Consider the following 21,386-nt stretch of genomic DNA (forward strand, 5'->3'; position numbering starts at 1 on the left):
ACATGGAACAAAATATGAGGAGATTTTCTATCTATACACCGCAGTACGGATATAAACAATAAAAAAAATTATATATAAAATTTACGTATACGTAAAAAATTATACGTAGATCAATAATCGTGGTACATTTGTACCCATCCAAAGATAGCTCTGTAATTCATTAAAAAATTGGACTATCGTGAGGTTTTTTGTTTTAAATTAGTCTATACGGATCTGATCTAGGTGTAGGAACTCGAAATTATATATGGACAATATTGCCAATTTTTTAACATAGCTGAAGCGAAGGTTCATCCCTTTATAACTCGGGAATTACCTAAATTTATGAAAACCAGTGATCGGAGCAGTATAGTCGGACGGGGCCGACCATATGATACCCTACACAACTTCTAATTTTCTATGGTTCGATATTCTGAGCTTGGGCAATATTTAGCGATATTTGTACCCCCTTGACCGACTAGACATCTACAAATATTACTAATATTCAGTACAGCTCTTCACCGTGGGTTGTGTTGTGATGTCCGGCTTTCAATAGTGGGCTATAAATCGACTCATAAAAAACACAAAATTAAGTTTTCGGGTCACTTCATCCAAATATTATTATCTGATCATCACCGAAAATTATAGGCGTTGTCCATGACCATTCTCATGGAAAATTTCAAAGCGATCCGCGATATATTTCCGCCATTCACCGAGTGCACACGACAATGAAATTGGTATCAATGGAAAGGTAAACCACTCCTCTTAGATATACTATCAACTTCTCAGGTCTATGTCCTTCAGGAGTAAATATATACGCCATAGAATACACATTTTGTCATTTTACACACAAAATTCACGGTCCATTTGACCCGCTAAAAATTGACCGATATTTATCAATTTAGGCATGCTTATTCTTTGGCCCGATCCCCTACTCCATGCAAAAAATCGCGATGTTTGGGCCATAATTGCGGCCTCTAGAGCGACCAGAAAAACCGACAAAAAATAAGTATTTGGTCCATTTCATCACCTAAATATTAACCGATATTTACCAAAAACAATAGAGGTCTTCTTGGCCAGAACTCATCCTACACACAAAATTTCGTGAAGATTGGTCCATAACTGTGGCCTGTATCGTGTTTACAAATTATAATGGACAGACGGACGGACGGACACACATGTCTAGATCGACTCAGCTAGTCGAGATGTGACGATCGGTATACTTAAAGGTGGGTCTAGGACCAATATTTCGCGGCGTTACAAACTTTTGGAGCTGCACAAAGCTATAATACCCTCGATTTAATATTAAGATCTAGAATTCGACGTGGAACAAAATATGAGGAGATTTTTTATCTAGACACCGCAGTACGGATATAAACAGTAGTATGTCTGGCATAATTGTAAGGTATAACATTAGTCTGGGACATCACTGATAGGCATTAACTCTACGGTCAATAACCAAAAAATTATACGTAGATCAATAATCGTGGTACGTCTGTACCCATCCAAAGTAGCTCTGTAATTCATTAAAAAATTGGACTATCGTGAGGTTTTTTGTTTTAAATTAGTCTATACGGATCTGATCTAGATGTAGGAACTCGAAATTATATATGGGCCAATTTTTTTAACATAGCTGAAAGAAGGTTCACCCCTTTATAACTCGAGTTTTGGGTTAATTGATCTGTCGTTGCAAACTGTTCATGATATTGACCTCCAAACATTATTTTGGTGGAAGCTGTGTCTACTTTAATGTAAAACCAGTAAAAGTAGTAAAGTCGGACTGGGCCGACTATATGATACCCTTCACCACTTTGGGTACATATGTATCCGAAAAGACGTCGCCTTTTTGAAGGAATTTTGACATGAAATTGAACGAATTTAAATATGTGATTTTTATATTTTTCTGGAACCTATTGGGCAATTTTAGAGTCGTTTGCGCACAGTGGGACAGATTTGTGTAAATCGATTTAAAGCAAACTTAACACACGCCATTCGGTATGCTGCACTGTTTAAAATTTAATCTCAATAAATAAGTCGAAATTATATATGGAAGCTACGAGATATCTATATCTGAACCGATTTGAAGCAAACTTGACAGAGATTAATTTATACTAATTTCAATACGTTGTGTCAATCGGCCTAGCTGTGGATCTGTAGTGCACAATTTACTTAAAATCGGACGAAAATATATATAGGAGGTGTACACATCATTCCAGACTTAATTCAATACGCTATGCCAACATTCGTGCAAATCGAATGATTTTCAGAGACTTTGGTGCACCATTTACCTAAAATCTGACGAAACTATGTATGCAAGCTATATCTAAATCTGAACCGATTTTCACGAAACTTAACACACATCATTCTAGACTTAATTTAGTACGCCATACCAAAATTCATGCCAATCAATAGATTAGCAGGGACTTTGGTGCACCATTTACCTAAAATCGCGCGAAATTATATATGGAAGCTATATCTAAATCTGAACCGATTTTCTCGTAACTTAGCACACGCCATTCTACACGTAATTCAATACGCTACGCTAAAATTCGTGCAAATCAAATGATTTTCAGGGTCTTTGGTGCACCATTTACCTAAAATCGGGTAGCTATATCTAAATCTGAACCGATTTTCAGGAAACTTAGCACACATCATTCTAGACCTAATTCAGTAGGCTATACCAAATTTCGTGCAACTCGAAAGCTGTATAGGGACTTTGGTACCCCATTTACATTAAATCGGACGAAAATATATATGGGAGCTATATCTAAATCTGAACCGATTTTCACGAAACTTGGCACACAGCATTCTAGACCTAATTCAGTAGGCTATACCAAATTTCGTGCAACTCGAAAGCTGTATAGGGACTTTGGTACCCCATTTACATTAAATCGGACGAGCTATATCTAAATCTGAACCGATTTTCACGAAACTTGGCACACAGCATTCTAGACCTAATTCAGTAGGCTATACCAAATTTCGTGCAACTCGAAAGCTGTATAGGGACTTTGGTACCCCATTTACATTAAATCGGACGAAAATATATATGGGAGCTATATCGAAATCTGAACCGATTTTCACGAAACATGGCACACATGATTCTAGACCTGATGCAGTAGGCTGTGCCAAATTTCGTGCAAAGCGAAAGATATTTAGGAACTTTGGTACCTCATTTACTTTAAATCGGACGCAAATATATATGGGAGCTGTATCTAAATCTGGACCGATCGGTATACTTAAAGGTGGGTCTATGACCAATATTTCGCGGCGTTACAAACTCTTGGGGCTGCACAAAGCTGTAATACCCTGACAACATAGTTGTGTAGGGTATAATTAAAAAAATTGCAATATTTTTTAGAAATTTTCGCAGTACCTTCGAATTTCAGTTCGGATCAAAACTGTTACTCTCTTCGAGAATAGTTGTATACACCAGTCAGGCAGACAAATGGACAGTTCTAAATCGACTCCAAATTGTCAGAAAGCTTCAGCCCTAAATCCGATGAGACCTATTTTTGTGGCATCATTAGCCATTAAGGGCCCCATACACTATAAATCATGCCGTAAAGCACATGAACCCCTTTGTGTATATGTGAGATTGCCTAGTGTATGGCAAACTTTTCAATCACTATTCCAAAAAATCGATTTTTGTCCCAAAAATTGGAAACAAATCCCAATATCTTCTTCCTACACACAGACAAACAATAGTTTTGAATCAAAAAAATTTTTCATAAATACAGAAACTCTCGTCTGTCAGGGGTAAATATTAATTCAAATTAAGAACTTGTTAATGCAAATTAAGGCTGTCGTCTGTCTAGGGTATTAGAATATAAATTGTAAATGTTAAAGAGTAGCTGTAATTAGGGTATCAGACTTGAAAATAAAATTATATTGAATATTTCTAAACAGGAATTTATATCCCAATAATTAATATCTGTCATTAAAATACAAGTAAAGTGGTGTAGGATGTATAAATAGGTCGGTCCAACCGACTAAACTCATTTTTAACCAATATTTTTCCTTTGTTAATTTTTATATTTTTTAATAATATTTAATTTAAAAACAAAATAATACTCATTTTTCATGTAATTAAAATATTATTGTTTATTTAACTGATATTCTGTGTGTACTATTTACTTTTACCATAAAAAATATAAAAAAAAAATATCATAATAATAATCATCATAACTAAATACCCGTATGTCAAAATTGAAAAAAAACATAAACAAGCTTGAAGCAAAATTGTTTGTTAAAACGAAATTTTGAATTTGAATGAAAACCACAAATGAAATTGTAAATTAAATTTTATTTTATTTATTTTTTATTGTTAACAACAACAAAGCAATCCTCCTATTTATTTAACTATTGTTTTTTTTTTATGTAAATTTATTTTTAACCAATCAACCACAGAATGTTCCCAAACCGTAAATCCCTTTATTTAAATAAAAAATATATTCCCACATAACCACCAAACCCTCACCCAAACGAATGTGTCATCCAACCATCCACATCCAGTCATCATAGTAATCTCGTTCTGTCACATATATATTTTTTTATATTCACATATCACATCAATACAAAACCACCATACCAACCAACCAAACATCCATCCACCCAACCATCACTCTCATCCCGCACCTGATGCCCACAAACATGTTGTTATACATAGATGTTGTTTTTTTCCGTTTGTCTGTATATTTATTTATATATAGAGTATATATCATATTTGTATAATATCCTGTTTGCAAAGTTTGGCGAGGAAACGAAATAATCGATCGATAATAATGAAGCGAAATTATTTTTACCAAAATCGTATTTCCATAAATCATCAGGACATACATAGCAGGGGTTATGGTTATAACAATCATGAGTTATTTATATCCATTAAAAATAGTAATTTCTGGAATTAATTTATATTTAAAAATTCATTTATACATCTAATGAAGGTGGACTACTTTATTTTAATGTTACGGCTTTGAGTACCCAAGGTTCGTAAGTCAATTTTTATACCCTACACAACTATGTTGTCAGGGTGTTATAGCTTTGTACAGCCCCAAGAGTTCGTAACACCGCGAAATATTGGTCCTAGACCCACCGTTAAGTATACCGATCGTCATATCTCGACTAGCCATGTGTGTCCGTCCGTCCGTCTGTCCATTATAATTTGTAAACACGATACAGGCCACAGTTATGGACCAATCTTCACGAAATTTTGCATGTAGGATGGGTTCGGCCCAATGAAGACCCCTATTGTTTTTGGAAAAGATCGATTAATATTTAGGGGATGAAATGGACCAAATACTAAATTTTTGTCGGGTTTTCTGGTCGCTCCAGAGGCCGCAATTATGGCCCAAACATCGCGAATTTTTGCATGGAGAAGGGGATCGGGCCAAAGAATAAGCATGCCTGTTTTGATAAAGATCGGTCAATATTTAGCGGGTCAAATGGACCCTGACTTTTGTGTGAAAAATTACAAAATGTTTATTCTATAGCGTATATATTTACTCCTGAAGGACATAGACTCAAGAAGTTGATAGTATACCCAAGAGGAGTGGTTCACCTTTAAATTGATACCAATTGATATGGTCGTATGTACTCGGATATGGGAGTTATACGTAAATATTTTCAGGAGCTTACGTATTCATATATTATTTAGTAACATATAGCCACAATGGAGGGGGGAAATATAGCGCTCATCGTTTTGAAATTTTCTCTGAGGATCCAGGTATGGTCAAGGACAACGCCTAAAATTTCTGTGATGATCAGATTAAAATTTTGGGATGAAGTGGTGGACCCAAAACTAAATTTTTTGAATTTTTCGAGTCGATCTATAGGCTACAAAACCGAAAATCACAACACACGGTGAACTGAATCTGGACAAGAAGTAATTAGAAGGGCTGTACAGAATATTGGGATATTCGGAAAATATGTCAATGTAAGGAAGAGCTGCTATTGATCTCTAATCGGCCAAGAGGTAAAATATCACGAAATATTGATCAGGCTCGAAATAAACATAAGCAAATGTTAAAGTTCTGTGGTAGTTGTGTAGGGTATCATATGGTCGGTCCCGTCCGACTATACTGCTCCGCTCATTGGTTTTCTACTGCAGATTCTTTAATTTAATTGACACACATTTCATTTTTTGCCACCCTTCAAATTTTCGAAACCATTTTCGTAGGTCTATGCCTAGGCTTTTGACCCTCGTAGGCCATTTTCGTAGGTCTTTGACCTTAAATTCTTTACAGTCGACAAAAATTACTTTACAGCAATCATTCCTTGGAAATATGCGAACATAAAGTAGTCGCTGGGCCAGAACGGAGGAATTCGGCAAATGTGAAAACACTTTGAAAATTCGAATTCTTGTATTTTTCCCTTCGTGGTATTTTTTTCGTGTTGCTCCACTTGGGAGCATAGGACTTCCACAAAGCCTCGTCATCTTACTCGGTTAGATGATGTTTTTGTAGAAATGTGGTGTTCCGCAATAAACTAGTTCAAAGGAACTATTCCGAACCAGGAACGATCGGAACTAGGTTCGAATCTTTCGTTCACCTAATTCGTTTTGTTCTAGTCGTTCCTTCTTGTTCTCGTCCAGCTAGTTCCTTTTTTGTTCGCTCGTTTCTCTTTGCTCTCGTTCACATAGTTCATTTTGGTCCGTCGTTCCTTTTTGCTCTTTTTCTCTCAGTTATGTTTGTTCCCGTTATATATTTCCTTTCACCAACTCATATATGTGAATCAGTTATTGTAACATTTGTTGTCCCTCGCTCTTATTGATGAATGAAATATTCCATGTAATAATTAAAGCATAACCGACAATATTGACCGAACGAACGATAGTGTACCAGTGAACGAGTGAACTGAACTATGGAACTAAAGGAACGAACTAGTTCCTTTTGCAGAACGGACCGAAAAAGCTCGAACCGCTAGTTCCAGCTAGGACTTAGTTTGCCCAACTCTATTATTTAGTCTTAGTTTTTGGATTATTGTTCGTCAACTTTGATTTCGTTGTCATTGGGGATTCCATTCAAGCGTCATTCTGGCTATGCTATGAAGATTTTATCCTAAGTTGTGGTCAATCCACCATCTTCATTTTCTACATTTAATTTGCTTTTGTATGGGTTCCTGGTTCGTTAGGTTCCGAAGTTCTGTATTAAAAATTGCGTTGGGCCTGAATATGCTACATATGATCCTGAGGCATCTGTTTATGAATAACTGTAGCTTTTGCGTTCATTCATGTTAAACTGCCCTTTAGCAGAATCGACTTTAAACATGCTTCGTTTTCGAATGCGGTCGGTTTTCAGCGATTTCTTTGTGCAAATATACGTTAGGTAAAGGTTAATTGAAAAATGTACTGTCTTACAAGGAAAATTCCGTAATATTAGTGCATCGCCAGTGCTTTGAGGACAAATAGATGGGAATAAAATAAGAAGGATTTCTTATCGGTACACTTGCGAATGTTGATCAGTGGCGGATCAAAAAAACTATATCGATTAAATCGATTCGTGGTAATACAATCTCCAGTAACTCCATTCTGCACGTAGTATAAAGGGTCCATAAATCCCTTGCCAGTTCTGTGTACACAAAGGTAATCTATAACTCGAACAGCCTTCTTCAAAAAACTCAAAAAGATCTTGCCTTTTGTCCTTGTTTCCACTTTTTCGCCAGCAGTGTCTTGCTCTGTAGACAAAAGACTTCGATCATTGGGTTCTGTTGTGAACTAACTGCCCAATCTGTGACGAATTGAGATTGTCGGTTCTTACAGAAGATTCCGATGCAGCGTCGTCTTATTAATAGTAGAGCCAGTTGATGTATTCTTTTCATCTTCTCTCCTGACATTATGATGGATCTCTCTGACTTCTATTTATATTAGCATATAGAAGCTCTGTTTTTCGGGTTTTGGTTTGTCCTTCGAATACCTAATTTTTTCGTTGCTTCTGAGGAAGTGGAGGAAGGTTAAGCTTATCCTTCCGATCATCAGTTTGCTGTTCGCGCTTCTGTTTTCGGGTTTCGTCTGCTCCTTAGTATACCTAATTTTCTTCGTCGCTTCCGAGCACTTGGGGGAAGGTTAGACTTATCTTTCCGAGCGCCAGTTTGCGCTTCTTTCTCCGTGTCAACTGGCCAGTTTTGCCCTTTCTGCCCCCAGATTACTGCTTCATTGTTGATGCCAGCTCCTTGCTAACTATTTCCACAATTTTTGTCAGCCTCTTAGCTCCTCCATCATTCTAAGACGGTTGTATTAATCGTATCCTCGTCTACAGACTCGGAATTTGAATTACATTCCCCGTCGGTCTCGGAAGATTGGATCGTTATTGCTCTTCCCCTGTGGTTCTAAACCTCAGATCCATTTTTGCCTTTTGGCTGGGTGCTTGTAGCGGTAACCTCGACTACAGATGCCATGACACGGACATATGTAGGAGATTTTTTTGCTCACAATTGCAGTATGATGGCGGGGTGTGACTTATGAGCAATCCAACGACACTAGCTATAAATGAGATATTTAGGCTCTGCTCTGTAACTTTATTATTTTTCATACTACCCATGTTTGTTTTTGGTTTTAGGGGAACATGCCCTACAAAGATGGCCCGTCAGAAAAAGTGACGTAAATGACATACCATTTCCTACATACGTAAAACTATTAGGTTTCTTACAAAATGGACAAACATTGACCACCAAAGTCAGTTTTGGTCCGCCCTATCCCATCAACTCCTGATTTAACTGATTTTTTTGATCATCCATTCTCATCCTTTCAGACATCGGGGAAGGCGTCCTGTAGAAGACTGACAAACTTCCTCGAATTTGGATTTATTTGTTCGGATTTAAAAAATATTTTACCCGGCACTCATGTCAGAGAGAAATGACCATGGCAGGGCGTATATTCCGATATATTTGTAGGTATCTTCATAATGCCTTTAAAGGTAAACTCTTTATGCCTCTCTCATAGAAGTCCGCCCTATCCCATCAACTCCTGATTTAACGGATTTTTGATCATCCATTCTCATCATTTCAGACACCAGGGAAGGCCTCCTGTAGAAGACTCACAAACTTCCTCGAATTCGGATTTATTTGTTCGGATTTAAAATATATTTTACCCTGCACTCATGTCCGTCAGAGAGAAATGACCCTGGTAGGACATATATTCCGACTTATTTATTGGTAACTTCATAATGCCTTTAAAAATAATGCCTCATAGAAGTCCTGCTCTCTATTTGCAAAAAAACTCTAGTAGTCGATTTTCACAATCCTCCCTAGATATCAATTTTTTATCGTTAAAGAAATTTTGCAATGTAAGAAAAATCTGATAATCGCTTGGTGCCAAGGCCGAACTGTATGGCGGATGCATTAAAACTTCCCAACCAAGCTCTCGAAGTTCCTGGTGTCACTGTAGTCACTGGTGTCACTGTAGTCTGGTGTCTCTGTTGATGTGTGTGGCCTAGCGTTGCCTTCCCACCAAATTCATGGCATAACCCTCCTGGCCGTTAGTCCTGGCTTGGCCACCGTTTGAGGAGCTTCACCGCTCTTTGTCCACGAGAGTTTTCACACTGGCTTTCGTATGTGATCCATTTCGCATCTCAGGTCACCATCCGTTTAAGAAATGTGTCTATCTTATTCCGTTGGAAATTCCATGCTATTTTTTTCTGTTAATTGGTGTGGCACCCATACATAAAATTTCTTTTTGAATCCAGCTTTGTGTAAATGGTTGAAAACTATTTTATGGTCGATTTTTAGCTCCTGGATATGTTACGATCCATCCTATTTTTTTCTGTTAATTGGTGTGACATCCAATCATCGAGCTTCTTTTTGAATCCAGCTTTGTGTATATGGTTTAAAACCGTCTTATGGTTGATTTTTAGCTCCTGGGCGATGTTACGACTGTTAACTTGCCGGTCAACTTTGATCATTTCTCCGATTTTATCGACATTTTCGATGACCGGCCTGATGGATTTCTTTTTTCCCAACCTAATATAATGGTCCCCTCATGTTTGTATGTTTTTTTGGGTTACGCCGAGTCTTTAATTTGTAATATTGCATTTCGGGTTCTTGAAGGTGTTTGGTGCAAGCTCCATTTTCCATAGAAATTTAGCATTTCGTCTGTTGTTATTCCGTATGATGGAGGACATACAAAGTTAAATCCCTTCAAACTTAACGACGTTGCACTCGCATTCACGATCTATGAGGATGATCGTGGTCTCAAAATCTTTAAATATGTGAAAAATATTTATTTTTCTTTTAGATTTCTTATTTGTAACTGATGTAAACCTATTCCTCACTTCGAATTAAACCAATTTCCATTATTATCGCAAAATTGTTGCATGCCTCCATATTTGTTTCGTCGATGTGAAATGTCTGCTAAATCATCATTGATGTCATCATTTGTTCAATTGTATTTTTTTTATTTTTTTATTGTTGGTTTTTCATTTTTTTCTCATCATTGTTGTTGTGTTATTTTAAAACTTTGCAAACAGGATACAAAACCTAGATTTAAGTTAAAAATAAAAAAAATAAGATTTATTCTTAAAAAAAAACATTAAATGGTTACTACAACAATTTTGCTCATTTAATGTTTTCTATTAATATTTTCTCCCAACAACAACAACAACCAAACACTTATTATGGATTTTTGGAATGGATATCCTTCAATCTGGAACCACCTTCCCCAAAAAAAACAACAGTCGATTTCATGAACGGAGATGCGAAGAGCCCCCAGCACACCGTCGTCCATCCAATGTACGTGAGCTATACAAGCATACCAACCTCAGCAAGTGCAACAATGCTCTCAAACAAGCATCATCAACACTCGCTACACCATTCGCTCAATAATAGTAACCATCATCTCAGTAACAGTTCTCATGCATTGGCAACTACTACCAGTATAAATAATACCAATACCACAACGCCAACGGCTGCAAAAAAACAATTCAATCGCTCATCAATTTCCTCTCAGCAACATTTGCAACATTCTCACCATTCTCATCATCAGCAACTCTCATCACTTCATAGACAATTTAGTAATAGTAGCCAAAAAACGAATGCCGCTGCTGCTGCTGGGCCCCCGAATGCAACTAGCAACAACAATCTTTTACTACTTACTAACAATTTTAGCAACAACAACAACAAGAACAATAGTTATAACAATCGCCATAATGCCACAGCAACAGCAACAACAACAAACAGCAACACATTCTTAATACACACACACAAAAGTAATCGCAGTAATCCCAACAACAATAGTCAATACAATTTGAATAACAAGGGTTTAATGGGAGGATCGGGAGGAGGACTAGGAGGCGGTGGACCTGGTCCGGGCAGCTATAATGGTAGCCTGCTTAGTAACAGTAGTCAACAGTATAATAATGGTCCGATTATTATGGGTTCTGGTCGACGTAGTCGCCAACCCCTGGACCTATCACCCATGTCCACTAGTTACAATACCCGTAGTTATTCCACTAACAATAGTAATGCCAGTAACAGTATGCTTTATAGTCCTAAACAGGCTCGCAAGATGAGCCCCCTAACGTCGAATAGTATTTTCCCGGCCAATACGGCCACAGCCATAGATTTGAAACAAACGGCGGCTGCCGGTGGCGGAGGCGCAGGGGTTAGTAGTTATTATGATGATAGTACCGCCAAGGCGGATCATCAGTTTTATGTTAATGGTGGGGCCTCCAGACGTCATGTGTTAATGGGTGGTGCTTCGATTTCGACTCCAACCCAGGACACTACTCCCTCTTTGTCCTATGCCTCGCTGCAGAATTCCAATCAGAATTTGAATTCTAGTTTGAAACATCATGGCGGGGGTGGCGGTATGGGTTCGGGTATGAATACCTCGCTGAGTAACAGTAACTACAGCCTGACAAATAGTCTAAATAACAACCATCCACCATCACCAGCCCCCTCAGGTTTAGGGGGCGGTTCTAACAGTGGTCGCTTTGCCCGCATACATTCCAAACCCAAGCCACCCAAATCGTCCAGCTATTCCAATTTTAGTAATGCCAATCTTATGACACCCAATGGCAACACGTCGGCAGCTCAGCCTCAGACCGCGGTGGCCCGTAACCAAACCTACACATCGACAGATCGTCCATTGTCGTCGAGTAATTTTGATGAGACCTTTGAGGATGACAATTTCTCAATGCAAAATCTCAAACCGGATGAGGATGTAACCTATGTACCGTTTGGTAAACCCACACCCGGTTCATATTTTGTCAACAAAGAAAACAACAATTTACCCCCTTATGGCGGCGGCGGTGGTGACAATGCCTCACCCAGTCCCAATAACAATAATTCACCCCACTCGACCACCACCACCATGATGGAGGGTGGTGGCATTTTACTGGAAAAGGGTGCTATTTTACATCCTCATCCCGATATGAATCCAGCTCAAAGGGTCATCTATCAACAGAATGGTCTACCCTTCCATCCGGCATATTCCCCAGTGCCGTATAGGCAAAACTCGGCCTGCTCCTCCCAGCAGCAAGGTCCACCCCGGCCCACAAATATACCCTTGCCCATAGTGCCGGCCTCATATCAACATCAATGCACCGATATGATTTCCCCTTCGGAGGTGACACCACCTCCACCACCCCAACCAAGGCCACACATATTTCAGCCACGCACCGGCACTGCCCCCTATCCAGATCTCTCACCCGATGTCACGGAACGTTATGCCATGCCCACACAATATATACCACGTTCACCGGTTGCATCGCGTATTGCCCGCCGTCAAAGGCAACAGCAACAACAAAACGGCCACCATCCGCTTCATCAGCAACAACATCCAAATCATCATAATTCGTCAAGCGAACGATCTCATAATATATCGGCGAATTTTTGTGATCAAATTAGGGATACACCACCCGGTTATAGGATACACAAGGGTGTGGCCATTAAAGCGAAAAATGAGTCACCCAAACAACCGTTGTCGTCCTCCCCCATGGTTAGGGCCCGTAGTCATGATCGTTTATCCGATTCACATAATCAGAATTTAGACCAGATAACCAATGATGGTGTTACGAATGGTGGCGGCGGTGGTGATATTTCAAATGGTGGAGGTTCTTTTAAGAATCGTGACCATCAACAGAACGCGACATCTCAACAAAGGTCAGACATATCCAAAGAAATGGCACCACATGTCAATCGACGCAGTGGCCGTCGTGGTGAAATGCCCAAGGCCCGACCCAGATCCTATTGTAATTCCATGTCGGGTGGTGAGGGGGTTATTAGAGGAAATATTGCCTCAGATCGTAAAATGGGTTATGCTGCTTAAAAAAGTGGGTGTGAAATTTGGTTAGGGAGAAATACTTGGAATTTTTGGAGAAAAGAGAGAGAGAGAGACGGAAAGTCCATGAGAGAGAAAATTTGACAATTGGAAAGTAGGAGTCAATAGAATTTCAAATTGTATCCATAAATTAAATTTTCTAATTAAGTCGTAAATTTCTAATTAAGGCTTAAAATCGGATTGGAGGATGAGATAGTAAGAGAAAAAGAGAGATTAAAAATTAGTGTGCCATATTTTATAGAGATTGAAATTTGTTATCAAAAAACAAGAAATTATAGAGATATATCGATATAATCTCTGTCAAAATATTGAAAGATATTTGTGTAATTAAAAGCGAGATTAAATTATTGCTGTTAATACAGAGTTTAAGTCAGGAAAATTAAGTCTTACAGAGTCCATAAAAATAATACAATAAAAGTCACCTTGAATTCTTTGCAATCGGATTGGGAAAATGTACCAAACTTATAGATTCAGTATAAATTCTTCAAAACCAAGTCATCCCCGAAATAGCTCCATCAATATCAGATCGACTTAAAGAAAATATCTGATTAGTAAGGAAAAAATTTTATAATACAGATCAAAGAAAATTAAATAATTGTAATATTTTCTTAAATGGTAAACTTCTAAATGTTGAGTTCAAAAAACTGAAGCTTCGAGGAATCCTAGCATCCCTCGAGGATGATAATTTTAAAAATAGATTTCCTTGAAACCTTAAAAATGAAAACATTTCCAAATATTACTTCCTTAGCTTGTAGCTTTTTGAAAGCTTAGTTTAAATTTAATTAGTTTTTTTTTTGCTTTAAATGTTGCAAACATTTTTTTGTTATTTCTGTTTTTTCTTTTTATTTGTTATTTTTTACTTATTTGTTAATTGTTTCCTTCTATATTTATTTTTATAAAAAAATATATTTTTCAATTTAAAAAGTTTTGCAAATAACGTTACAAATGCAAAATATCCAAAATGAATTTTGGAAGACAGCAATCTTTAAGAATGTGCCATATTTCCAGTCAAACTTTATGTTGGGCGCCATTTTTGAAATAACGTTTAGAAATTCCATATCAATGAATCAGAAAAAATATATATTTTCTTATTCCAAATTAATTTAGTTATCTACGAAGATTAAAAAAATATGTTCAAAAGTTTCACTTTGGCCGAAGGACCAAATATAAATTTTTTTAACCTAGCAATTTATTAAATCTGCCAGAAAACATTCCGATAACCGTATGTATCTACAAGGTCAAAAATTACTTGAAATATTGTACAAATTTTTTATCCAATTTCACATTGGAATTGAAAATTTCATTACATCGAAGGACCAAATAATTTGGGTTATATCCACATCGAAGGACCAAATTATTGACACTAATATGTTTGAATATTTTGATCTAATTTGACACAAAATGGGATTGACAATATACATTTAAATACCATACTAGAGTTTTTCAATCTCGTTCCTGAAGCGGTTCGATTATGTTCGGTTCACTTTGCAAAAAAAAAACTTGATTATTCATTTAGTTCTACAATTCAAGCGTTCTTCGATACGCGTCTCTCAATTCGATCAATGAACAGGAAGATCTAAATGAAAGACTGTTTCAAAATTAACTACATGAATTAGAGCAAAAAGCAGCGAACCAAAGGAACTAGATGAACGAACGAATATGACCTGATATCTATCGTTCCTTTTGCGTTAAAACTTGTCCTGTTCTAGAATGAGCCTAGCCATAAATACAAAATATTAATACATTAAAAATTTGTCATATTTTTAAAAAGGAAAAGACTTAAAATATTTTCAAAAGTTATATGGGAAAGAAAACTTTACAAATATTGGTCGAAGGACCAAATAAAAATTTTGTTTAACCTAGCATTTTAATAAATCTGCCAGGAAAACATTCCGGTAAACGTATCTACAAGGTAAACATTATTTGAATTGATTTATTCGACTCCATATGAAATTGAAAGACCAAATAAATTGGGTTATGTCCAAGAACCAAGTTATCAATACTATTCGATGGACCAAATAAATTGGATTATGTCCAAGGACCATGTTATCGACACTAATATTTGTGAATATATTGACCTAATTTTACACAAAATTGGATTGAAATACCCTCATTAAAATACCATACTAGAGTTGGGCCATGTCGTTACTGAAGCAAAGTTCGTTATTTTTAGGTTCACTCCGCAAAAAGACATTGCATAGTTCAATAATTACTTTTAGTTTAACTGTTGAAACGATCACTGAAAAGGGGCATTTAAATGGGATATTGGTTCAAAAAGAGAGCAAAAATTAACTAATCGAACAAAAGGAAGCATAATTTAAAATATTTGAATTTGAAATAAAATGTTCAAATGTTATCTATAAAGCTCCGATAAAATAACTTCTAAAAATACTTTTTGTTAAATGTTCCTTTAGCTAATGCTGTAGCATGAATTGAACGATGGAACTCTATATAAATAATTGAATGACATTATGGAACATATTTATATTGAAAAAAGTTAGGCAATGAACTAGGTTTTCCAAATAAAAATTTAAGACATTTAGTGTTTGTTCACATCAAAGGACCAATTTAATTTAATATCTCACAATTGTATGTCCTCAGATTTTTTAATATTTTTTGACAAAAAAAACTCAATTGGCATTTTCATTGAAATACTAACATTAGAAATGAAAATGATGCAGTTCACGATTGTGTAAAATGAACAAACGGAACGATTTCCAGTTTATTTGTTTAATTGTGAATTGAACGAAGTAATTACATGCAAAACATGAAACGACATTAGGGATTAGTTTTTTTTAATCGATAAACGCCTGATCAAATTGTGATTTTTCTTTTTCAACATTCGAATATTATTTAGTTCGGTTATGACATTGGGGTTTTGGTCACATCGAAGGACCAACAGATCAATACTTTCTTTGAGTTTCTTACTCATAACATCAATTTGGAAATATTGAAAACTTCTTGTTGAGCATGTAATGCCATTTGAGTTATGGGATCATACGAAAGACCAAAAATAATAATAATCATTTCCAAAAAAGTGTGTTCCTTATTATTAAAAGCGTTCCAATAATAATAAACAAGGAACACATAAAAAATCCAACTAAAACCCTTTAAATCAAAGTGTTCAATATTTTAGATCCTTAACCACAGGATATATGCCTTCCGACATATTAGTTCCGTTCCAGAACGTTTTACTCGAAAACCGTTCCTCAGCCCACAAAACTGGTGAAACATTGAATCAAATTTAAGAGAGCACAAAACAAAATGGTGTTCTCTTTGTAAAATTTTACTCGAGAAATTTGGCCGAGTAAAAATGGTAAACAGGAATGCCTACTTCTGATTGGGTGTTAGGTCGATTTTGAAGTATTGCTAACTAATTTTGGCATATTTACTAGAAAAGTTCGGGAACTTTTTAAATTATTTTGTACTCTGAGAGCAATTTTGAAATGTTTCCTTTTTACTAGATTTACTATTAAAAAAGTACTGGAACGAACCAATTATTTATTATATTGAATGAAACGCTTTTCATAAAACCCTTTGAAAAATTAAAAGGCAAATTGTTCAATATTTTAGCAAAATTATTTTTCAACATTAAATTAATAAATTGTTAAATTTTATACTTAAAGTAAAAAACGTTCCATTCGATATGAAATTGAAGTTATAACTAAATATGCCCTGAAAATTAAAATTGAATTCTTGGGCAGCCCTTAAACGAAGTGAAATTATTTGGAGAAGAAGAACGCATCTTCCATTAACTTGTTCAAAGACAGCAGTTCAACAATTTGAACGTTGAAGAAAAACGCGTTCCAATTATTACAAAGTGGTTGAGTTAAAATGCGTTCCGACTATTATTCGTTTAATAAAAAGTTTTCAAAAATAGGTGAAGAATTAGGTAATTGAAATAATATGCAGTGTTTGAGAGCCTGAATTAAGTGTTCTGGTTGATAGGAAATTGATGTTAAGACCAAACCCTTTAAACGATAGTAGCAAAAATATTAAATCAAATACTAGTATTGTACATTTTGTATACTTGAAGTAAAAAACGTTCCCATCGATATGAAATTGAAGTTATGACTAAATCTTCCCTGAATGTAACATTTTATTCTAACAATTTATTCTATACCAAAACCTGTTTTTTAATTAAAATTGGATTATGCTTTGAGTATAGTTTAGCCGGCGTATTGAAAAGAGTTCCATACATCTTAAATGGTGAACCAATTGAATTTATTGGGAGAAGAAGAACGCAAATTCCATTAACTTGTTATAAGGATAGGAGTTCAAGATTTTGAAAGTGACGTAAAAAGCGTTCCGATTGATAGAAAGTGGATGAGTTAACTACTTCTCTTTTGAATGAAATATTTGAAATAGACTCTTTTATGCATAAAAACGATCCAAGGAGTAAAAAAAAAATATTTAAATTGACAATAAAATAATCCTTTCTGGGTTTATTTAGCAATTTGTATAGAACTTCATAATTGTATTTCATGAGAAAATGAAGAATTATTCACAACAACAAGACTGAACATTGATTACATACTTCGTGATACAAAAAATAATTTATATTTCTTTTTAAGATATCTGTCTGGATATTTCAGAAATTTAATGTTTTAACTAAAAAAGCTTTCCATTCAAAGACAAGATGGAACGCTTTTTGGAATGACTTGGTCTATGTACACATTAGAAACTATTGAGGAATAGGAGAAACCGACATTTCGTGATACAAAAAATAATTTATATTTCTTTTTAGAAATCCGTTAAGATATCTGTCTGGATATTTCAGAAATTTAATGTTTTAACTAAAAAAGCTTTCCATTCAAAGACAAGTTGGAACGCTTTTTGGAATGACTTGGTTTATTCACACATTAGAAACTGCTGTGGAATAGGAGAAACCGACATTTTCTTCTCCCAAAATTTATGGATACAATTTGAAGTTTACTCATTTCTTTAGAAATCCGTTAATGTTTTAACTAAAAAAGCTTTCCATGCAAAGACAAGTTGGAACGTTTTTTTGGGATGACTTGGTTTATTCACACATTAGAAACTATTGTGGAATAGGAGAAACCGACATTTCGTGATACCAAAAATAATTTATATTTCTTTAGAAATCCGTAAAGATAACTGCCTGGATAGTTCAGAAATTTAATGTTTTAATTAAAAAAATCGTTTCCATTCACTGACAAGTTGGAACGCTTTTTGGGATTGCTTGTTTTATTCACACATTAGAAACTATTGTGGAATAGGAGAAACCGACATTTTCTTCTCCCAAAATGTATGGATACAATTTGAAGTTTACTCAGCAAATAACTTATTGACAGATTTTTACACCGTGTTGAAGTTGATGATGATGACAATGATGATAACTAAAACATATTTTCAAAATTTTAATATCCGTAAAAATAAATAACAGGCTTTTTTTGTAAATAAAATTAAAACTATATAGAAACCAAAAGCAACTCCCCTCTTTCATCTGCCATCATAATTGTATTGTCATATATTAAAAAAAATAATAATAATCGAATCATCATTGAAGCACTTTCTCAATGTATGTTCTATGCTAATACCGAAAAACAACAAAATGTTAATTGAAAAATCTATATTTGTATTACTCCAAACAAAAAAACAAATTTTAGCCTCATAGACTGCGATTGCTGACATAAATTACAAAAACCAAAAAAAAAAAAATACAAAAATTAATATTTGAACAAAGGTTTCAAGAAGAAAATCTTAAGGAAAAAAAGGCGAAAACTCCTTGTGTATTCAATGATCTCTAGACCTAGGCGTAGACGAGAGAGAGAGAGAGATCCAACAGCCGTCCCTCAAATAAAAATACCCTCCCTAATTGCTAGTAAATCTTTGTAAAGATGTCTGTGTTTGTGGTGGAATTGGACCTTGGTGTACTATTACAACCCTGCCCTCCAAAAAAATAATAATTTTGCCTGGCTCTTACTTATGTGAGTGTGGGAGAAGTATTACCAGTACTACCACCCGAATGTGATTCCAGGCATAATTATATTTATATAGAATTTACGGGATTGTCTTGAAGCCGCCTCCATCCCAGCCTATGAAAATTATATAATTTCCTCTCTTTCCAAGAAAGCAGAGTTGAAATTACCAAACTCCCATTTCCTTATTTTTATAAATAAACCTAGGGAAACTACATCCCAATGACATTCAAACTGTGTGTAAAGCTTTGTTGTATATTTTATTTTTAATATTCATTTTCTATAAATGTTATTTATTTTATTTTGTGTTACATTAATTTTTTGTATATCCTTATTTTTTATATATTTAAAAAATATATATTTGTTAAAAAAAACAACATAAAATTACCAAAATCTATTCTATGTGTTTTGTACACTAAAAATATATTTATTATAAACAATTTTAAGAATGTGTGTTGATGTTTGTTTAGTCTGTAAAAAAAGTGTGTATATATAATTTCTATATATATAACTAGCAACAAAATAATATTAAGTAAAACAAAAACTATGTGTTCGTTGTTTAGTAGTAAAAGAACTACCTTACTTTTTGTCTAAGAGTAACTGAAACGACAATTTATATTATATATATATTTTTGTAATTTAAATAACACCCCTTTTTTATTCATTTTCTTTGAGTATTATCCTTAAATGGAAATTACTACAAAAGAAAATGTGCAAACTGTGTAATATTTTTTTTTAAGATGAAAAATATATGCTTTGAAATTATAAAAATAAAAACAAAAACGTTCCCCTGAGAGCTATGACAGCAATTGGTGGCGAAAATAGTTTTGTGGATTTGAAAAAAATACCTGGTTTTGGAATTAAAGGAACGGTTTTCAAAAATATAAAAAATATCATTGTTACTACGAAAACGGATTCTTTAAAACATATATTTGAAAGATATTGTGACAGCTAATTACAATTAAATGCGTTCCAATAACAATAAGTAAGGAACGCTTTTATAATGGAACTAAAATCTTTTCAAGTGTTTATTAAGTACTTTTAGATTTCCGAAATCCACTCGATCTCAAATGCCAATTCCATGTGTATATATCAAATTTGACATTTGACACTGGATTTGACATTTGAAATGGAATGGATTTAGTAGTTTGTTCGTACTATTAGAGCTTTTTTGGTGGCGTAGTTAAAATACGTTCCGACTAGCAGGCAAAATTTTTAATGGAACGCTTTTCAAAAATGACATCTAAATTGAAGAGTAAGAAAGTGATTGAAATATAATCCAGTGTTCGAGGCTTTGGATTTTAAGATAACCAAACTTTAAATTCATGTGTGCAATATTTTGGATTGGATGTAGTGAAAATACGTTCCGACTAATAGGGGGTTTTTTTAATGGAACGCTTTTCATAAATTACTTATAACTAAGAAAGTGATTGAAATAAAGTCTACTGTTTGAGATTTTCAATTTCGTAGTAATAAATTGTTCAGTTTGAAGCAAACGCTTTAAACAATATTAAAAAAAAAATAGTTATTAGAAATGAAATTAGAAACATCCGAAAGTAAATATATTTTAGACAAAAGGGGACTTGACGAATTATGGATATGGAATACAAAAAATAAATTAATTATAAAGGAAATAAGATTTTTTAATCACCTCGAAGGGCCATAAATTTTCCTTTGAAATATACTATTCTAATTTGTTTTTTACTAAGAATGCAATTTACTTTAGTCAAAATAGTCAAATTTTGGATATGGAGTGCAAACGTACATTGTAATAAGATTTTTTAATCATCTCGAAGGGCCATAAAGTTATTTTTTTTAAAGATCATTTTTTGGAACGTTATTCAAAAATATAAAAATGTTCTCATAGCGAAAAAGTCTTCTACAAAATTTTATTTTATGATTATGACAATTCTTTATATTCAATTGCGTTTACAACTGGAATTGGATTCATTACAGAGCAGAATATTATGTAGTTGGTCATATAAATATTCTATGAAAAAAGGGTCATTCCAATTTATATTTTGAGTGTAGGAAAACATTTTGTCAAAGAAAATATTGGTCTTATTATAATGTTTATTCGAAACAAATGGTACATCGAGAGAATTTAAAATTGTTAAAGGAAATGTGGTATTTAAATAACCTCGAAGGACCATTAAGTATTTTAAACGGCATATACATTAGAACTCTTTACCGGGTTA

The 21,386-nt window shown here is 34.7% G+C and overlaps 1 protein-coding gene across 3 annotated transcripts in view; it reads left to right on the forward strand.

Annotated features, from left to right (window-relative positions):
- LOC133324993 (sodium/potassium-transporting ATPase subunit beta-1-interacting protein) overlaps nucleotides 1–21,386 on the forward strand; it is a 135,369-nt gene that overhangs the window by 99,273 nt on the left and 14,710 nt on the right. Inside the window, exons 6-7 of one of the 3 annotated variants that reach the window (XM_061533820.1) lie at nucleotides 10,641–10,695; nucleotides 18,877–18,934. The exons of 1 other annotated variant lie outside the window; for it this stretch is intronic. In XM_061533820.1, coding sequence (XP_061389804.1) covers nucleotides 10,641–10,695; nucleotides 18,877–18,898 — 77 coding nt within the window. In that variant the 3' untranslated portion in view covers nucleotides 18,899–18,934. Of the gene's footprint in view, nucleotides 1–10,640; nucleotides 10,696–18,876; nucleotides 18,935–21,386 lie in introns of those variants that run through there. One more of the 3 variants, XM_061533821.1, reaches the window with a different exon arrangement.

This window comes from Musca vetustissima, unplaced genomic scaffold (genome assembly GCF_032173495.1).
Source record: "Musca vetustissima isolate MV318-11 ecotype Yass unplaced genomic scaffold, APGP_CSIRO_Mvet_v1 utg5400, whole genome shotgun sequence".
NCBI classification, from domain to species: domain Eukaryota; kingdom Metazoa; phylum Arthropoda; class Insecta; order Diptera; family Muscidae; genus Musca; species Musca vetustissima.